The sequence below is a fragment of the Mugil cephalus genome, chromosome 3, assembly GCF_022458985.1.
Source record: "Mugil cephalus isolate CIBA_MC_2020 chromosome 3, CIBA_Mcephalus_1.1, whole genome shotgun sequence".
Classification (NCBI taxonomy): domain Eukaryota; kingdom Metazoa; phylum Chordata; class Actinopteri; order Mugiliformes; family Mugilidae; genus Mugil; species Mugil cephalus.
Window position 1 is genome coordinate 3,590,284 of NC_061772.1, and position 20,924 is coordinate 3,611,207.

The 20,924-nt window shown below is 39.9% G+C and overlaps 1 protein-coding gene across 2 annotated transcripts in view; it reads right to left on the bottom strand.

The window, feature by feature from the left end:
• Positions 1-20,924, bottom strand: part of lrrk1 (leucine-rich repeat kinase 1) — a 54,288-nt gene that overhangs the window by 22,649 nt on the left and 10,715 nt on the right. For both annotated transcript variants that reach the window (XM_047581226.1, XM_047581227.1), the window contains 22 exons: positions 17,957-18,128; positions 17,556-17,735; positions 16,599-16,735; positions 15,650-15,876; positions 15,173-15,300; positions 14,217-14,380; positions 13,958-14,095; positions 11,676-11,788; positions 11,086-11,156; positions 9,816-9,945; positions 8,750-8,862; positions 8,003-8,217; positions 7,529-7,693; positions 6,086-6,258; positions 5,818-5,941; positions 5,186-5,345; positions 4,445-4,623; positions 4,263-4,360; positions 3,507-3,678; positions 3,252-3,424; positions 1,949-2,088; positions 663-972 (listed from right to left, as the gene is read on the bottom strand). In XM_047581226.1, the coding sequence (XP_047437182.1) occupies positions 663-972; positions 1,949-2,088; positions 3,252-3,424; positions 3,507-3,678; positions 4,263-4,360; positions 4,445-4,623; positions 5,186-5,345; positions 5,818-5,941; positions 6,086-6,258; positions 7,529-7,693; positions 8,003-8,217; positions 8,750-8,862; positions 9,816-9,945; positions 11,086-11,156; positions 11,676-11,788; positions 13,958-14,095; positions 14,217-14,380; positions 15,173-15,300; positions 15,650-15,876; positions 16,599-16,735; positions 17,556-17,735; positions 17,957-18,128 (3,482 nt within the window). The remainder of the gene's footprint in view (positions 1-662; positions 973-1,948; positions 2,089-3,251; positions 3,425-3,506; positions 3,679-4,262; positions 4,361-4,444; positions 4,624-5,185; positions 5,346-5,817; positions 5,942-6,085; positions 6,259-7,528; positions 7,694-8,002; positions 8,218-8,749; positions 8,863-9,815; positions 9,946-11,085; positions 11,157-11,675; positions 11,789-13,957; positions 14,096-14,216; positions 14,381-15,172; positions 15,301-15,649; positions 15,877-16,598; positions 16,736-17,555; positions 17,736-17,956; positions 18,129-20,924) is intronic.

Sequence of the window (20,924 nt, forward strand, 5' to 3'; positions counted from 1 at the left end):
GACCTATATGGGCCTAAGTAGTGTGTGTTCTCTTGTATTAGCCAGTCCTCCAGCTGTAAAAGTGGCTCATGTTAGTTGGTTCTTCATTATTTAGACCTTTATTCATGCACACTGAACAAATATTTGGAGGGGCTGTTTACCTGTTGAAGCAAACATTTCCATGGGCATGCACTATTTGAAGATGCAGAGAAATGCTTGAGCAGATGACAGCCCACCCAACAACCTCACATACATATTATTTCACAATAAAACTGAATGTTTATTCCAATAGCTGAAGGAGTGGCAGTTACCCTTGAGCCTTGAAAATACAGGAACAGATGCTGTCACTAGCAGCAAATCAGCTGAAACTCATTATATAGTACCAACCTTGAAGAGCTGCTGCACTCACTGTGTGCTTGTCTTACCAATGATGTGGAAACATAAATATGCTTTCACAGATTTAGGAGATTCATCTTTCAAGGGAGAAAAATCTAGCCCCCATAGTGCCATACTAACCATTCAACTTCAGTATGAAGACATGGTTTAAGGTTAGGGTTAGATATAGTCAAGCAGCAGTGTGACAGTTTTCAAAGAAGGAGAATGCATAGCTAAGCCAAACGGTTTACAAGGCCGACTAACAAAAGTGAAACTCTAAGGGAATTATATAGGTAGAGGACCTATACCTCGCAGGGAAGTCAGTCATGAAGAGTTCTGGGACCAGTTCTTGGAGTGGGACTGGCTGATCAGGGTGCTGAGGACAGATGATGTGCTCCTTCTCCACAGCAGCCAGCACACAGTCCTCCATGTTAAAGTAATGAACCTTTGTTCCTCCACTTCCTCTACCATCTTCTCCATGTCCTCTTTTCTCTCTGACCTGGCCGGGCTGGCTGTCCGGGTGCTGGGCCTCCTTGTGCTGGCCCAGTGAGGCACAGAGAGAACAGGGGGCGTACTGTTCTATGAGGAGACTCCCATCACTCTCACTGGCTGTCAAAGCTACAAGAGAGGACACAGAGATGAGTGACAAACCCAGTGTTAATTGGCTGTTCTGGGCTACTGTGAAAAATAAAAGCCAACAAAAACTTAAGGTGATTATACACTGAAGAAAATATAATTCTGATGCCATATTAATATTATAATACACTACAAGTCAAAAGTTTGGACACATCTTCTCATTCAACTGAATGAGAAGATGTGTCCCAACTTTTTACTGGTAGTGTATATCCTCGATATACTGTTCCAGACAGGGAGTAATCCATCCTTGTAGTCTAAGGCCCAATCACATTCTGGCACTGCGCACTCTCTGAGGTCATCTGGGACTTCCCATGCATACAAATGTGCGTTAAACCACCTGTTAAAACCCTATTCAGCAGTGTTCTTGGCTTCCTGATTAACTTGGCTCAGTGAAAGCATTTCAGTCTTTCACACTTACACAACTTTTGCATTCTGGCCTTCCTCTGTGACTGACTGAGTGACAGTGGCCTTGGGTGTAGTAGTAACCTCCATGTGTGAGACGCAATCTCTGTATGTGTGTACGCATGTTTCTGAACAAAGTCCTAATTATTTTATTCAACCTTGGATGGAATTACTGTGGAATGTCAAACTGTTACTGATGATCATGAACACAACTGCGTTGTTTAGTATCATTCAGCTGATTGTTGTGGATTTAGGACCCCCTCTTCAGAGTTCAGTCTCAATACTTTAAACAAGCTGTTTTCAGTGACGAAGTTCTCATAAACCCACATCACATCATCACACATCACAAGATTATTAGCTAGATAGTGAATGTACAGAGTCATTTAACAGATGCAGAGCCAGTTAAATTGATATATAACTGCAATGCAGTTTCTCTGACATTATCTTGCCTCACCTAAAAACCACCCTTGAGATTATCTGTTAAAGGCAAAGCATGTGCAACACCAATGAGGGTCTGAACAAGTAGTAAGACCAAACATCCAACTAGTGCACTTACCTGGGAACCACTGCTCGATCAGAGAGTTGACATGGTCTGTGATGAACGCCATGGCAGAGAAATCCCTCATCTCCGACTGACAGATGATCTTTATGCCTCCACTTTTCTTCCGCTTCCAGTTGACATCTGATGACTCAACGCTTCAGAGACATAAAGGCATGCCATCATTTCAAGTTCATTCTGCTTTCACCACTTCATGATTCAGTCTGTGCACAACAAGTGACATGGACCACCAAATGCATTTTTTTTTTTACCCTCAGAGGTACTGTATCTTCTCATTTTGTCGCTATGTTATAATATGCAGCACTACTGGCTCATTATTGTGAATATCTAATCAGTCAATCACATTGCCGCAAAGATCTGCTGAGCATCAAAATGTGGAAGAAAGGTGATTTTTAATATGGCTTGATTGTTGGTGCCAGACGGGCTGATCTCAGTATTTCAGAAACTGCTGATCTACTGGGATTTTCACACACAACCATTTCTAGGGTTTACAGGAAATAAGCTGAAAAAGAGAAGTTATCCAGGAGGCAGCAGTTCTCTGGGTGGATAAGCTTTGTTGATGCCAGAGGTCAGAGGGGAATGGCCAGAATGCTTTGAGTTGATAGAAAGACAACTGTAATTTACACAGCCACTTGTTACAACTGAGGCAAGCAAAAAAAGCACATTTGAGCACATAGCATGTCGAACCTTGAAGAAGAAGGACTGCAGCAACAAAAAACCACACTGGGTGCCACTCCTGTCCACTAAGAACAGGAACATAAGGATATAGTTCTGTAGTGAGCTGTTTGAATGTGAGTTTGAATGTACGTATACCATTACAGAATGGTCTCCTTTTTGAGTTTTGAATCTACACAAAGGTCACCCTTAAAATGATTACACTCTCTGTTGTAGCACTTAAAGGTACAATGTGTAGGATTTAATGGGATCTTGTGGTGAGGTTGGAGATTGCAACACTAGGCCCAGTGTTTTTTCTACTGTGACAGTATGGCAATATGATTATTCACTCTTTACGTAGATTAAAAAAAAGATGTGTCTGTAAAGATTAATCAGTGTCACAATATTTCTAAAAAAAAAAAAAAGCTCAAACAAAGGAAACTAGAGGCACTTGAGGTATGTTGAAGACATGTCACCACTCATCCACATGGATTCTTCAGTTTTGAGGTGAGAAACTAAACAGGCAAGAGAAGATGCCTTTCAGATGCCGACACATAAAAGAAAACATAATCTCCTGAATCCTACACAATGGACCTTTAAGCATTTGTCTCATGAATTACTGCATCCTTTTAGTCCCAGCTCTGACCTGAGGTAACCTCCATCGAAAGTGACCAGCAGCCCCTCTTTCCAGTAGATGGTCTGGCTGCGTCGTACTCTGAAGGTGCTGCAGCGGTTCCTCTGCTGTGTTCCAGCAAAGCTGTAGATTACAGAGTTCCTGCTATGCTGGCCCCTGGAGTTTTTCGCTTTGGGCTCAAATGACTGCGCAAACAGAACACGTCAGGTCGTGAATGTAAAAAGCTGAATGTGTATGAAAATGTATTAGTCAAATTAAATTCAGTACCTGCAGGTCCATCTCTGTGAGGCTTATGAGCATCCTGGCGATGAAGCGCTCCCAAAATCCCGCAGGAACAAAGCTCATCTTGAAAAGGCGCTGAAGTGTATTGGTGGTTTGCTGGCGGAAGCCATGGATGTCCATGGCTGGCTTAGGGGGAAGGAGGTGGGGCAGCAGATAGCTATGACACAAGGAAAGAAAAACATAATTTCAACTGAACAGACTTCGCATAAACATTTTGCTTTCTGCTTTTTGGCGTTACCTTATAGCTTATATGTTGCTACCTCTTGAAGGACATGGCTAACTGTGAGATATGTGGCATATGAAAACTACGCAGTTCCCAAGGTGTATGATGTATATACTGCAAGTGGTAGGCAGGCAATAGCTATATTAACTGTCACAATGGTTTCTGGAGTGTTTGAAGGTTTTTACTAGGGTGTGAGGCATGTTTACATTTGTTTGCCAGGGCATTGCTAGGTTGTCGTTATAATGTTTAGAGCAGTTTAGTGTTGAGACCTTGAGTGTTGAAAGGATGTTGCTAAGGTAGATGAAATAGAGAACTATATGAACTATATGGTTGCCAGTAATACATAACTGTCATACATTGTGTACTGCAAAACTGTGAAAAGACACTGTACTAACATATGACATATGCCATCTTTAGCTTTCTGCTAGGATATTAATATGTGAGAAAGGACACAGAAGAGAGAAAATATATAATATACAAGGTATCACCATAAAGATAATATCTAGATGATGTTTTACCTATTGTTAGCCACAGGCAGAGCAATTTCAAACTTGGCCAGAAACTGGAAATACTGTTCCTCTGTTTGCTGGGTGAACCCCGTTCCCACCAACAACATCTGTGCAACACACATTACCATAGAAAGTCAGTGTCATCATTAACACAAAAAACATCACAGAAAGCTCAGCAACCTAAGCCTCACCCTGAGGTCTTCAGTTCGGATCACTCCATTCCTGGCTACAGAGCGAGAGGACTTGAGGTGTACGATCCTCTCCAGGCATTCTGACAGCCACACAGGACACAGGAAGTATAAGGTACACAGGCCATGGCTGGTGTCCGGGAAGTGCAACAGAGTCCCTGTTTCTATCAAGAAACTGATGGCTGGATATGGATAAAGAGCAAAGAAGTATAAAGTTATAAGTTTAGTTTGCGCCATAAATGATGGTCAGTGCTGATGATCTGGGAAATATTCAGGTACATAAGCAGATACGTCAGCTAGCAGAATTGCCTGCTTATTTGGACAACCTGACATCATTTAGTAAATAAGAAAAATAACCATTCCACATAACCATTCTCCAAGGCACGAGTTAGCTAGTTTGTACCTGGAAGTTAATTTTTGCATTTTCTTTCTGTAACTTCATGTTGTGGAACAAATAACAAAGAGCAACCATAAAGAGAGAAAGGTGACTGAAATCTATGGTGCATGAGCAAACCACATGCACAGCTGTGTTCACAGTTGCTGGCTGACAAATATTCCATCATTTGTTCACTGGGGGAACATCCCCACCCTATCCCTCCTACAGATGCTTTCAAGCTGGTTTACTAAACGTAAATGGGAAAATTCCCAAGTAAATACCGTAAATATACATTTAAACAACATATGTCTGCATCTAGTTGGGTGATTTTCAGATGTTAGGTTTTTGATATGATCAGGTCACATTACCCGTCTGCAGGTCCTCATAGTCTCTGATATCACTTCCTGGGTTCTGTTCAATAATGCTGTCCAGCTGGGCATTAGTTAGATACTGGACCTCTCCCTCGGATTCACGCCGCAGTTTTTCTTCTATCACTGTATCCTGAAGGGTCAAGTAGCTCTTGGGAATCTGGTGGACAATGGTAAAAAAAAAATATATTCACACTTCACCTTCTTAAAACAATGCTCCACACGAATGGCATTTTTGATGTCAGAAGGACAGTATTGTAGTTTCAAATACTGGTTCCTCTATTGTGATTATTACAACTTTTTGTTAAATTGGATGGCTTGTATATTTACAATAGCTTCAAGGTGGTCATGTTGTCATGTGAGATGAGTTGTTTCTTTGCAAGCCTTAAGCTAATTAGCTTTAAGCCTTAAGCTAATTAAAACATTTCAAAATGCAGTGGTCCACCTTTAAGAAGGTATCTTAAGTTCATTAGTTAAGCTTCATTCATTCCTTTAAAAACTTTGGATTGCCAAGCAGTATGTGCGTATAAGCCATTATAGACGTGTATGTGCTGCTGTATGTATACAGTTACCAAGCACTCTTCCTCAAACTGTGAAGCTTTCTCTACACAGTCCCACAGTGCCTCACTCACCAGTCTGCCCAGTAGTTTACTGCCATAGGCCGAGCTGCTGCTGTTGTCTTTCATGGAGAGAGCCACATTGTAGATCAGGGTCTTCAGACCATCTAGACCCTCCAGGGTTTTACAGGACACTTCACTGAGAACCAAGGCACACACGCAAATAAAAACTTCAGACATATGCTCCATGAGGCTGATTTAACTCATGCTGCCACAACTGCTGCGAATCATACAAACAGAGCAGCTGCTTCTTATTAATATCTATAGGGAAATGAGTGCTTACTGCAGGTGCTTCCAGGTGATGTCAGGGTAGCCAGTGGCTCGAGCCCCTGATGGAGATCGACACAGAGCCAGGACATAGGCTCTCAGTGTCGCCAGTCTCTCTGTGCGAAACTTGGTGTCAATGAGATCCAAATGTGTTCCTACTACCACCACTGAAGAGTTGGGTGCTCGTGCCTAAGGACCACAGATCAGAGTAAGTAGCATATTTATTGAAAGAAAAAAATGGAAAACTCATTTAGAAATTATACAGTTAGGAAACCAAATCCGGTTATGCAGGAAAACCCCTCTATGACATCATCTTTCTGTTCTGTGGTACAGCCTCAGAGAAATAGTACATCAGAACAATGGTTAATGTTGATTTATAGTATATAATAATCACAACACCACATACAATTTGGAACAGACTCAAGCACAGAGTGAGCTGAGATCTTATGTTTATGTCATCCATCATTAGCACCAGGATTCTGGTTAGAAACGTCACTTAACAATGCAGAAATTACAGACAATGCTGCTAAGTCAGAAGAATATTGTTTGTATGTGTGTACAGCTTCGAGTCTAGGCCTAAAGACAAGCTGGACTTGATTATGAGTCCAGTCTTTGCTGGTGGCTCAGGGAGATTTGCTTTTTTTGCTTTGTCCATTTAGCAATCTTATCTGTTAACAGAGGAAGAACGCAAACCACAACTTTGGCCTCAGATAAATAGTTTTTACATATTATTTTAATGTACCTCTTCATCCAGCAGCAGTTTATAGCTAAGCCTCCATTAAATTAACAGATTTTCAAAAACACCTTCACTTAAACAAAAAGAAGAAGACAATCTGAATCCAAATCAGGTGTCATGTGGCTTGATTGGATATTCCTCTAGTAGTTTACTGGTCAATCCAGACACTTGATAAATGTGTTTTATGCTTTCATTTTAGCGATGAATGTTTTCATCTTCAGACCTCTGAGTTAAATACTCAGAGGTCAGGATAAAATCAGTCCCTCATTAGCCATCTGTAGGTGATTTAGCTTCAAACTACGATTAAAATACGATCCGGACTCAAACTTACAGGATCAAGATGAGACGATGAGGCAATAGCACAAATCACAGGTCAAAACCAAACAGCAAACAAAGGAAATTCTGGTTGGACCAAAATAAATCCATGTATAATTTATGTTGTCAGTAACCACACTAATTAGTAGGAAGAAATGCTACATCTATTAATTAAACTTCAAAGAACAATTTCAATCTAATCAAGCAAGCTGTTTTAATATTTTTCCCATTGTGTCCTTCTATTAAATGACATACTCTGGCTTATAATTAGTTATTGTGGTAAGTTAACCAAACAATTTCCCTCTGAATCAGAACACTCTTCCTGCTGACTGGAAACACAAACACCATCTCTTTGCACAGCATTGAAAACTTGAGTGTGTGTGAGTGAAAGAGTGAACTTCACTTCACCTCTATGTTGAGCAGCCATGTCTGCAGGTTGGCCACAGCCTCCTCTCCAAGAGCAAGGTTCCAGATCACCATGTACAGGGCCTTGTCAGTGAAGAAACACTGGTTCACTGTGGACATGCTGGCTTGACCACCAATGTCCCACATGTTGAACATCACCGAGTCCTTCTGTGTGAAACAAGACGAGAGCTACTGTAGGTCATCGCTACAGACGAGGAATGAATGAGTGAATATGTAAGTATGTAATAAGTTTACGGAGGGAATGAGGAATATATAGAAAAGACCCTAATTTATACCAAACCACAGACTTCATTGTAAAGTAAAAACAAAGCATTTATCTGCAACTATTTTCATTTTTTAATTACGACAGCTTAAAAACTGTTGACAAAATTTTTGCTATAATGCCAAAACAACTCTATTGTAAACTATTTCTAACAGTAGCTCCTATGGACTGAAACAAAAGTGTGTTTCCCTCACATTGTTTTTGCCTCCATTGGGTTTGTCCAGCTCCCAGATGGAGGTGGAGATGCAGCATTCTACTGGGGTGAAGGGAGAGGCCTTGCCGGTCTGCAGAGCCTCCAAAAGCGCGGACTTCCCCTGCCTCGGTGGACCAATCACAACCATCTTCAACAGTCTGCAAGGCTCTGCTTTTCGTAGATGTGCCCGGAGAAAAGCCAGGACAGACGAAGGCCCTGATAAAGCACAGAGGCCAAGAACGTTTATTCAGGATAGACATTACATTATATAGCCAGATACCAATAAACCACGACAGGCGCCAGTACTGCAAAAGGAAACATTACAGCTATATTTACAATTCTTAAGTTCAGTTTTACCATGCTCATACTAATATTTTAAATTCCTAGGCAGTGATTTAATTTCCCTAAAATCTCTAAAATCAGTGCACTGATTGCAAACACATAGCAAACATAGCATAAGTAGCTCAAAGCACCTCAGCCATAGGTTTGTGAGGATCCATAGTGAGGATCCAACAAACCTGCTTCTGTAAGCACTAAAGTAACTAAGTAGTCATAGGTGTTACTGATTAAATTATCCAACAGTCCATAAAGTAAACATGATAAAGAACCAGAGGCAGTCAGTCAGTCTTACACCTCTCTTTAAAAGAGACATGTAGATTTAAACTTACGAAATGAAGGTGAAGTAAAAAAAATAATTACTCAAACAATCTTTCTTTTGAAAAGTCAAGTGTCTTTACTCAGACAATACCTTCTCTTCTCACTTCCTGTGGTACATTAGTAATGTTGAGGTCTTCTATGTCCAGCTGCCACAGGTTGGATAACTGACCAAGCTCTGCTGGAAGCTCCCGGATTCCAGGATTACTGCTCCCATGGCAAGAAAACATGGGTCAATGATTCAGAATAACAATAAGTCATTTAAAGCTACCAAGCACCCTGATGACAGTGACAGTTTTGAATAATTTGGCATGGTTAAATCATTTGCACGGTCATAACATGGAATTATTTAGCCATAAACATTAATTGAGAGAATCCAGTAGGGTCCCTAATCTCTCTTTAAGAAACGGTCAGATATACATTCAAGCAAAGTTGCTTTTTGGCAGGAAATCTATAACTTCTTACAATTTAATTATTCCACAGTGAATGTGAGAACAGGGCAACAGCTTGTATAGAGCAGCTGCAAACAGCTGCAGCAAGAGAACTGATCTCATACCAAGCAGAGGTTCCCAGGGACTGAACTAAGTTAAATGTCCAACCCAAGAAGACAGTTTTTTTTAATTATTGTTTTAATAAATAAATAAAATAATACATTTATAAATTAAATTAAATTAAATTAATAAAAAAATAAAAAAAAATACAGAAACTGTCATGTTTTTGATCAGCTTCTAACCCCTGCGTTATACTTTTATCCTTAGAGTAATATTTTTTTCTACATCCACAACTACAGGAACTGACATTGATTTAAAGACAATGTAGGTTCGGAAAACTTGTAAAGGGTGGCCGATGGGAACAGTTAAGCTTGAGTTAAGAGCTTTATACAGAACATGATCATGGCCCCCGGTGTCAGCTGCAGTGAAACTTGGCAAGCAAGGAGAATTTTTCTAACACAGAGAGCAGCATTTTAGATTTTCCATCACAAGCTTAGATAGAGACAGGAGTTCACCCAAAGCAAAATGAATCTGAAACTGCACTGGACTGCATCCCCCTCTTTGAGGACTGTGACTTGTTTAAACCAGTGACATCAGCGTTACCGTGGGAGAACTGTGGGGGACAAGACACAGAGGGGTGAAGGATGGCAGACGGACAGAGGGACTCACTTGGAGAGGTAGAGCTCAGTGAGGTTGTGCAGACCACACAGTGATTGTGGAACACTGTCCAGCTGGTTGTCATTCAAGTAAAGCACTTCGAGTGAATCCCGCAGAATAATGGGAAACTCTATGGGACACACTGCCAAAACAAAGCCGGATACGGTCACACAGACACACAGCAACTCAGAGGTACAGTTTACCTAATCGGAACCACTACTGGTGCATGTACTTGTGCCTGGCTAAATTTGCATCTGACATTTCCAGAGAAAAAGATAAAACAGCAACTTCCACAGAACTGGATTCTTGGCAGGATGCAATAACTCTTCTGAACAGCATGTGAACCTGAGACTTCTACCATGTCGACAATAGAACATGCTGCATGACCCATACTGGAATTAAAAGACATTAATCTATGACAGTTTGAGCTCACAAATAATCAATTTAGCAGATCAGATAGTAGAACGATCTTTGGCAATGCTGACATTTGTTCGCACATGTGAAAAGTTTCCACACATTATTGTAACTAATGATTAGTGTGGCAGCATCATGAGCTCACCAGGAGGTTGAGCAACTGAAGGAACATATTTGTCGTGACTAGAGCTCTAGGACTTCCTCCGGGGTCATGTTTACTCCCCCAAATCTCCATAAATCAAAAGCTCAGTTTGTTGTATGGGGTCAGAGAAGGTTAGAAGGGGTTTGTTTATTGGCAGTCATATAGAGGCTGGAAGAAAGCTGTACCTTAGACCAGTGGTTACCAACCTCGGGAATAACATCCTTTCAGTGGATTGCACAAAGAATTTCCAGGGTTATAAGCTGATTAATGAGATAGCAAAGGCTAAAACATTCCGTTGTCTTAAAAAAAATAGTAATATTTTTTATAAATATTGGCTTGTTTCACCTCCTGGACTTTACTCAAATGAAATAAGTTACTCAAATGGAATATGATGATTGGACTTTTAATTTCTTTTTAATTTCTAGCACTGAAAATCCAGTAGGGAATGAGAAACGCTGCACAATGACAGTCACTCTTTATATGACTGTCTTATATGATTTATATCATTCATGAACATTTAGGTTAAACAACTCAAGTATACCAATTCTAAATTGCGTGGTGAACACAATAAAAAAGGGTTAATCGAAGGAGCTAGCTCAGAGTTTGTATACTTCAGGTAAGGGCAGGACAAAATCACAAGCTTTAACAAACATGCTGAGGATTGGTTTTGTCTAATTAGCTGCAATCAAGGTTCAAATTACTTTCATGTACTCAAAGTAGACTTACCAGGGTCTGGGTCCCTCCTGTTCCATGTAGTCAAGAAGGCCAATTTTCTGGATTTGGGCCCCTCCTCTGTTCTGAAAGACACAATTTGAGTCCACTGATGTTAAGCTCAACAGCATTAAGGAAGGACCACAGCCATCATCCTCAGACTGTGGAGTCATGAGCACTATAGGTTTTAGCTCAGCAGCTGTATTTATAAATGCGTCTATTCTAAAATATCAAACCAGCTATTTGCTCTGTAATATGCACCCAAACCCATTCAGTTAGTGGACACTAAAACTACAAATCTTAATATCGCATAAAGGGTTCCAAAAAGACACTAAATCTGACTGAATCACACGAGTTAGCAGAGCCAGTCAACATGTTTGTGTACTCATATTTTGAGATGCTGATGGTGATAATTCTGTGTATGAATCGAATTAAAAATCCAAACATGACAGATGTAAATTACATGTTTGAACTGATATAATCAGGTGTGCATTAAAACTGTGTGTCTTCACACATAGTGTTTATTGTACTCTGTGGAGTTGTCCAGCGACAGCTGATTCCAGTGGACAGTGTATACACAAGGAAGTGTTTATGTGTGGACCTACTTGCCCAGCTGGTTCCTGGAAAGATCGAGGGTCCTGAGCTGACAGCACTTCCACTTATTGGGGGCTGGGAGTGTTGCAATCTGATTCCCACACAGCTTCAACGAGACCAGAGCCTGATGGGAGAGTGGGAGTGGGAGGTGGGGTGAGACGCTGTAAACACAACATTCATTTTCATTTCAAGGACAGACAGCCTGCTTTCTGTCTCATGGGAGAGGTGATTAGAACACTGCAGTCCTCACTGCTCCAAGCTAAGAATTATGCAACGATATTAGTGGTATCACTAAAGTATTAGGAGAATTTCTCACTGAGAAGTGTGGTTGTATGGCACTAGGCCTCAGACAAGAACATGTTTTGAATATCTCTTGCTTTTGTCTTGATGATATCAGCTTGATGAATGCCAGTTGTTAACACAGGACTTCTGCAGTTTTCAGTTATCACTACTTATCCAAATGAGAGATATAGTGAATTCAACAACAGTTTTTTTTTTTAAAATATTCTCTGTGACTCCAGGGCTCAGATTCAAAATCTGAGGCAGGGATGTCATTGGTTCCCATAAGAAGAAGCTGCTGGTTGTTGTAAACTAATACATATACATTATATAACAGTGATAATTGTATATTTTAATAAGTGCAAAGAATATTATGGACAAGGATAGTTTTAATGGTGTATTTGTGGATTTAGACAGCCATCCAAGGTCTTTATTGCATGCAACTAAGAGAGTGAGCCAATCAAGTGGAGAGAGACAGAGGCTGTACTGGTGTACTGATCTTGAAAGATGATATGGTTTCTTGCATTTTTGCATTTGATGCCAATCCAAGATCAACAGATTCTGAATGATTCTGCTGAATTTAATTATGGGTGGATTTTGTTGGATGATGCCATCCCAGAGGGAGTCTGTTTTACTCTTCTCTTGAACAGAGCTGAGCTAGACAGTTTCCTCAAGGCCCCAAATATAACTTGGAATAGAAAACTGACCAGCAGGGCAGGACTGAGAGGGCAAATGAAAATACTGAAATGATTGACATTATTTTTGTCACAAACTGCTATGTTTAGCCAACAAAGTAATAGCTATACTTTAGGATGGTGATGCACTGCATGAGGTTTTCTACAAACACATGTATTATTAGAATGTCTCTTTAAGTAGCGTTATTTAATTTATATTGTTTTCTAATTGGACATATGCTTTTTCTTTTTGACTCAGAGCAGGGCAGCACATCAGGTTTAACGTCCACTTCCACAGTGCATCCTGCTGCACGTGGGCGGGGCAGTAATGGTGAGCAGGACAAAACAGAAAAGCTTTCTCTATAACATACCGATGAATTTATTGCTTCAGTTACCCACACTCATGATCCATACTGAGCGGACAGCCACACACAGAGTGGCAAATATTCCCTTTGATAAGACAGTAAGCATTCATGAGAAGAGATAAGGAGCATAAACAAGACCTTCATGAAGGCTACCATGATCTGATAGTGACTGAGATGAATCACAAACTGCATTCCAGGTGATGTGACATTGGGGTTCTTTTGTCCTGAACCTTGACATGTACAAAATCTGCAAAGATGCTCAGCCATCCACGTCATTGTATATCTGAAACAAAGCTGTAATAAAGGCAGCTGGACGTGTTTGGGTTTTCTTGAAGACGTTTTACGTCACATCCAAGAGGATCCTTCAGTTATAAATGACCAGTGGGGAGTTTATATTTTTATTTCGGAACATGTGTGGGTGGTTCTGAAAGCCTGGGTCAAGTGACTTTCACAACCACTTTCATCACCACCTGTGATCACAGTGTGATCCAAGGTAAATTTAATATATTTTATTCATATTTTATTTTGTCCAAAAATTTTACCTAAAACACACAAGCGTTTCACTGTTTCACAAAGGTCACACTATCAGCACATGATTACATGATAAAGAGAAGAAAACTGGTGCATGTGCTAGATTCTCTAAAAACTGGAATATGTACAAAAATGTGTGAAGTACTCAAGTGTTCCATGATCCATTCATCAAATGTGAGTGCCAGCAAAGTGTTCCAAATTACTCTGTGCATGCAAAGCAAGTCAAGTCAAAGGCTCTGTTACTTACAGTGGTAAACATAGAGCAACAGTGCCACCTAGAGGTTACTTGTCAAATCAGACTCAAGAAGTCTGAATGTTTTATTTTATGCTTTAGTGTTTTATTTCTTATTCTAGTGAATTCATTTCTGGAGTTTACTCCAACGAACACTTAACTTCACTCCAGCTTGACAAACATTTTTAACAGTTCTAAATCATGGTTCCCACCTCCAGTTCAAAGATATATGAGGGAAGCTCCTTCAGGTTGTTTTCAGAGAAGTCCACCTCCTGCAGCTGAGCCCTCCAGAAGATGGAGATGGTGTTGGGAAGACTCTCAATCACATTGGAAAAAGCTTTACACTGCCTCTGCAAGGGGGAAGACAGTATCAGTCTGTGTTACTATATGGAAATGGCTTTGTTATTTGATTTACTGGATATTTTTCAATTATACGCTGAATGAGTAGATCATATCTGTTTGAATTTTTACCAGTGGACAGGCCCAGGGGTCAGGGAAGGTGTTCAGTTGGTTCTTGCTCACATTGAGCGAGCTCAAGGATTTTAAACGGTGCATGATGGCTGTGGGCAGGCTGGTCAGAAAATTGTCGGACACGTCAAGCTCCTCCACCTTGCGAAGACCGATCCAGTTAGTAGCTAACAAATTGGTATTAAAGAACACAATATCAAACTCTAATTTAGACAATTATAAATGGATGGCAATCAGTTTCAATACTTAAAAAAATAAATAAATATATATATATATACACACACATACACACACATTTTATGGCGATCTCCATGTGTATCATCCAATGTATTTAAACAGCAACAACAACCTTGAAGTTATTGATTAACTATACATTGAGGTGGCAAACACTTTTTCAGACACAAATTGATCCTCTGGTTATGTCTTTTTCTTGCCTTTTCCCCTTATATCACTGCAAACTAAATATCTTTGGGTTTCGGACGATTACTTAAAATGTTAAAAAAAAAAAACAAAAAAAAAAAAACACATTTTCCTGGACTTGGGAAATATTCAGGATTCACCGACAACTGCTAATCAAAAATACTGACCCCACAGACATGGATGTTATTTGGCTTTGGACACATTCTAATTGGTTAATTTATATAATTATGTCTTTTGGATTTATACATAATTCATGCTATTTTGGTGCTTTTACGAAAATCCAACATTGTATACGAGACCCATCTTCAACCATGTAGTTTTATATGATAGTGAAGCTTAAAATGCTAACGCAGCCTTAGGCTGAATACATCTATATGAATCTGTTAATCTGTAACAGGTGGCAAAGCTTTTCCTTATACTGTATCTTCAATGATGCTAAAGTCGGGGTTACTAAATTCTTTTAAAAACATCCCTGAAATCGTCTTCCTACATAGACCAAATGCGTACATCAGTAATATATGAACAGAGTTGGAACATACTGTCAGGGATGTCAAACAGGACCGTGAGCTGGTTCTTGGCAGCAGAAAGTCTCTGGATTTTTGTCAGATGTAGTAGTCCAGGAGGCAAACTGTTGAGCTGGTTCTGAGAGAGATTTACCTGTTGTAAACTGGGAACAGGACAGAGAAAGGATGAGCAGTTAGATGTACCAGTTAATAATTTATAAAAAACGTTTTGATACATTGATTTTAATTAAAATCATTCAGGGCTACATTAGTTGACGGCTGTCACTAACTGTCACACATTTTCATAACCCATATTGAGATAGGCAAGTGTTTGATTGAGCAAATGTAATTTGCCACCAGTGGGATATACATCTCTCTGAGGTAATGTAATGGACACATTAGGTCATACTAAGAAGACATGCACAGTATTATAGTATAACATCCAAAATGGACGACACTGGCTAGCTGCTGTCCTGGGCTTTGTACTGTATCTCTGCAGTCACCCTCACGTACCTGGAGCAGATGACCTCCTGGGAGCTGGGAGCTAACGGCAGCTCCTTAAGTGCATTGTCAGACAGATCCAGAGTCTTCAGGTGAATGAGACCCCAGGGCACCACAGAGGGCAGGGCAGCCAGGCAGTTGGATGACAGATCCAGGTGGGTGATACGTGAGGAGACATCCATGAACCAATCCAGCTCCAACCACGGCAGCTGCAGACCACTCCAACACACACTGACGGCCTAAGACCACGCACAAAGGGCATTAGCTGATGAACACTCAGAGCTACTGATGACAAGACTAAATAAGGTTTACCTTTATATCAAAGAGAGCATTTTTCCATTAAACTACAGAACCATCACGTTATGTATTTTAAAACTGTCTCATTTTAAAGAATGTATCCCCATTACAGCTTTTTGTAACTAATTAACCACTGTTTAGTTTTAACAGTGTCTGCTCCATACTTGATTAATTCATTAAAAGTAGAATAATTATTGATGCTGTGCTGATTTAGTTTTTTTCAAAGATAACTGAAGCTAGTCCGTGTTTATCTGAAGCTAAAATGATCAGGCTTCTGTTGTTCTTCAACTGCTCAGTATCCCAAACAGCCTGGCATTTCTCCATCACCTAACTTGTCCATGCTCATGAACATTCTCGATCTAAAGTTGTTACTTTTTTTATTTTGGACTGATCACATTTGAGGTTGAAGTTGACGGAATGAAAGAACAGCAACTCTTTATGTTAATCTTCTTTTTCTGCAAGCTGGCAATTGTCCTCCATTGTTTATACTCTACACATGTGTACACATCTTAAAAAGATGTCACTCAGATATCCCAACTGACTAGAAACTTGGTGTATTAGTTACATAAATCAATCAGTTAAAAACTCAACAGAAAACAATCATTTCATCCAACAATAGTACTCTTTTATTAAATCTTCCCATTCACTGGTAAAATAAACAAACCTTATCTCCTTCTGCACTGGAGGCTTCGTGTAGTCTGAGTCTGAGGAGATGTTTGCTGAAGGCTGGATGGTCCATCAGTGTGTATGAGGAGAATCCAGCTCCATTCTCTAGCAGAAAGCCAGCTATCTCCTCACTACCTACAAAACAAAACACATTACTCACTCAACGTGTGGCACAGGTGGACAAAGTATCTTTCACTCAGCAGTTCCAGCACCTCTGTTAAATCATGGCTTGTTTCTAAAGTTGCTTTAGTTGTGCATATAGAGATTTAAGCGTTCCAATGTGTGAGTCACTGTAACGTTACCAGGCCTATTTGCATAGGACCTCTAAACTCTAGACCATGTGCTAAGATACGCAACAATGCACCAACAAAGGAAGGAGAGAAGGCAAGCTGCAAGCTAGTGAACATGGATGTAAACAATGCCACATTTAAAACAGTATGCAAAGGAAACTTGCTGAAAACCCTACACAGTAAGACTTTGCTAAATGTGTGGAGTTCTACTACTGTAGAGCTCAACATAAAATGCAAGTCATCCTAAAACGAGACCATTCAAAACTAATTTTACATCTTTCAGATCAGAAGAAAGTTGGAAAGCAGCCATTACACAGAGGATTGATAAAATGAGGTAATCTAATGCACACTGACATCTCCTGCATAACAGGGTATAACTTGGCAACAACCCCGGTTATAATTCGGTGTGATAACAGAATTGCAAGTAAAGCACTGAAGAGCAAGGAGCCACAGGTAAACTGTAGATTCATAGGGTATTTGTGAGTTGCCAGGAGGACACATGATTGAAGAAAGCAAAGACCTGTATGAGCTGGAAGTCATAGAAACTGATCTTTCCAAATGTTGGAAAAGTTTTGACATAACTGTAGAATTTGTTTTTGAATCAATAAAGCAACAAACTTCACCTTCCCCCAGTCTCTGCATCGTATCCTAGAGTGTGTACTTACGTGCTTGTGCAGCAGCATACAGTGGCAGTCCAGTGATAACAGCAAATTCATCACTGTGGATGGCACAGTCCTTGGCATCAGCATCATAGCTATGGACCAACAGACGGACCACGTCCAGATGACCCTGCTGGCAAGATGTGGCCAGCATCCAGTTCAGCAAGTCTCTCCTCAAGCATGGACCTGCCAGGGAACCAACACTGTCAGTGAAAACTGACTACAAATTTAGAGTTAAATGGACATCTGCTACTAAACGATGTGCAGCAAAGCTGGATTTGACACAGCTCTTCTAAACGACAATTTAAAAGGGAACGTTTTCACTGGCTGAGCAGCAGTAAGAAATTAGTAAACTGATTTTGACATAAAAAAAAAAAAAGTAAAATTTTGAACATGTCATTGAATACCAGGTATGGAGTCCAGTAGCTCTTTGACCAGGCTGGTGTGGCCGTAGTATGCTGCTAGGATGACTGGGTTGCTGTTGGATGGCTCCTGGGGCACGGCGATACGAGCTTCTTTTAGGAGGTAACGCACACTATGTAGATCGGCATGCTGAGTAGCCACACACAGGAGACGTACCTATGACAATATACACAATAAGAACACTTCAAAACCAGTGAGCCTCGGCCACTCAGAGCAGCGGGGAAGTGGCACAAGTCCCCACAAGAAACACTTCCCACATCTAAGGTATGCATCTATCTTTGTACAGATATGTTTTAACGAAAATACATTCCAACAGTCAGAGAACATGGGCCTTCAGAGGGCGCCCTGTGGTGTCTGGTAACACAATGTTGTTAGTGAGGGCGTTTTTAGGTTTCATTCTATATGACAAACTGCTGCTGCATCTTCTATTATATCTAAACTCATCAAGACACAGAGCAGTTAAACCAAGTGAATGCTACATCAGGTGGATAATTAAGGGGGAAACTTGTTTTTTTTTTAAAAAAAATCATTCTTCAAACATTCCTGCTTGGAGAAAAGAAAAAAGATAATCCTTTCATTTGTCCCACAGTGACAAACACAGGCAAGCAACTATGTTAAAACAAACTCTCCTTTGCAACTCCTTCTATATTTGGCGTTGCATCCAAGTGGACTGCCTGGACATTAACTCCTGCTCCAGGAAATCCCATTTTTTACTCCTTTCACTAAGCTTTGAACATCAACTACAGCTGATATATGGTACTGGGCTGAATCTCTTTCTCAAAGTGTTATTTTCTTCAGATAATCAAACTCTGAATTGCATCTAATCTCTCATCTACCCAGTTGTTGAACTTTTTCCAGCTCAGCCACTCTACATGGGATACACAGGTTGCAGAACAGGAGGGCAGAGTGAGTGTTTGTAGTCGCTGCTCCAGTAGTTCTCTGCTGCAATTTATAGTCTTCATACTGAATATCAACCAAAGTTACCTTTGGAAAATGACAACACAAACACATTTTGTGACTTTGCCTGAGTGGAAATGTAGGTTGTTATATGAATTTATTGTGAGACGGTTGTTCTGCAGGCTGTACTGCAGCTGGGCAGAGGCTGTGAATATATACAGCTGAAATGTATTAAAGGGAAAACACAACAGTAATGTTGAGGCTTGGTAATGATGACAAAAAGCAGGAATCCCAAGCACACACAACTTGGGCTTAAATCTTACATCTGCATGTTAATATGATCACAACATACATGTTAGAAGAGACAGAGTCAACCATCATCACCATGCTGCCATGCCAATATTAAATAATTAGCACAGCTAAGGCTGACTGGGTCTGTAGCTTTACAACTATCTGATTACACATTAAAGAGTTAATCTAAGAGTAGGATACATAAGAAATTTGACCTCATGATGAGACTAGACAAAAAAAAAACGGATTACCAAATCAGTAAAAGCCAATATCAGAGGACAAAAATATCATGACAATCAATTGTAGTGATTGCACTGCTAAAACCAGCAAACCACAAAATGAAGGACACTTATGTTTTGTATTTTAATTTGTACATCATCTGTACATCAGAAATGTAGAATGTCACATCTTTAATGCCTTCTGCTAAAAGAGGCATCCTTGGATCTCACTTGGTAACTAACCAATCTGTTACACTGGTATAGAAAGTAGGCCAAGTCTCTCCTGACGCCTGAGTAGGATGCTTTTCCAAATAACAGCAGTACACCCACCCACCCCTCGTCACACATCAGCAAACACAGTGCACTGCACCACCGCCAGAAACACTCAACATCTCTGCAAGGAATAATCCAACAACGACACAAGATAAGAACAAAGAAAGGGCGAAGCCCACATGACAGACTAAAATATACCTTAATACAGGCTGAATGACAGAAACAGAAAGCATGTCTTTGCTATGTAGATGTATAGTTTCTGAAAGCAGATGAATACTTGAATTTATCTTAGTTGAAGAACACAGTTTTGTCTCAGATATGATTTGCATCATTCCTCTGTGAAATGTATCTGAAAACAACATTTAATTATAATATACACTTCAGTTTGAGTCATAAATTCACCCTGACAGAGCCTCTGACCATTCTTGCATATTTGTCCTGAAAACATTTATTTCAAACTCAAACTTTCTATAAATGTAAATGCATCTCAAAGGGTCTTGTCAGTGAGAGACTACACTTTGTGAAAATTTTCAATTCTTTTGCAATATTGCACTAATTCTGTCATGATGGGTGAGAAAACAATGCCAGATTTAAAAAAAAATAATAATAATTCTATAACAAAGTAAAGTATGTAATGAGGTGTAAAAGTTACTACATGCAGAGAAAAAGCCTGGAAGGTTGAAAACAGAAAAATGTGGATGTCAAGTAAAATGCCATTCGAGGATAACAAATAGCTATCTCCAAACCATAGCCTCGCTGTCTCCATTACAAAAAGGAAATTGTGTGGAAATTATAGAACAATCAAGATGCCATGCTAATTAAATGGGAGGCAGAACATTTCATATTGTGTGTGTATTGTATGTTCTGTTTGGTTTTAGCACAAAACAAGCAGGAGTGGCATACAATACAATACTGAAAATGTGGATCCTGTATCCACAATAAAGCAGTACACGAGTATATAATATACAGCAGTGAACAGAAAAATGTGTCTTTTAATAAAAAGCACAGCCTTCATTAGTGGATCACTGGTACCAAAATGACCCAATACTCAATACTACAAAATTTCTGTATTTTTATTGAACAATTTTATGTTTTAGTGGTTGTTTTAGGATTTGTTTAGTATTTTATCTGTGATGGTACCAAGAGAAAATGCACTTAAAGACCTAAGACTGATTCTTAATGCAATATTTCACAAACATATGGGGTGTCAGAAAACATTTTTGCAGCACTGTATGTTATGCCAAAGAAAAGCAAAACGACACAGAAAATTGCC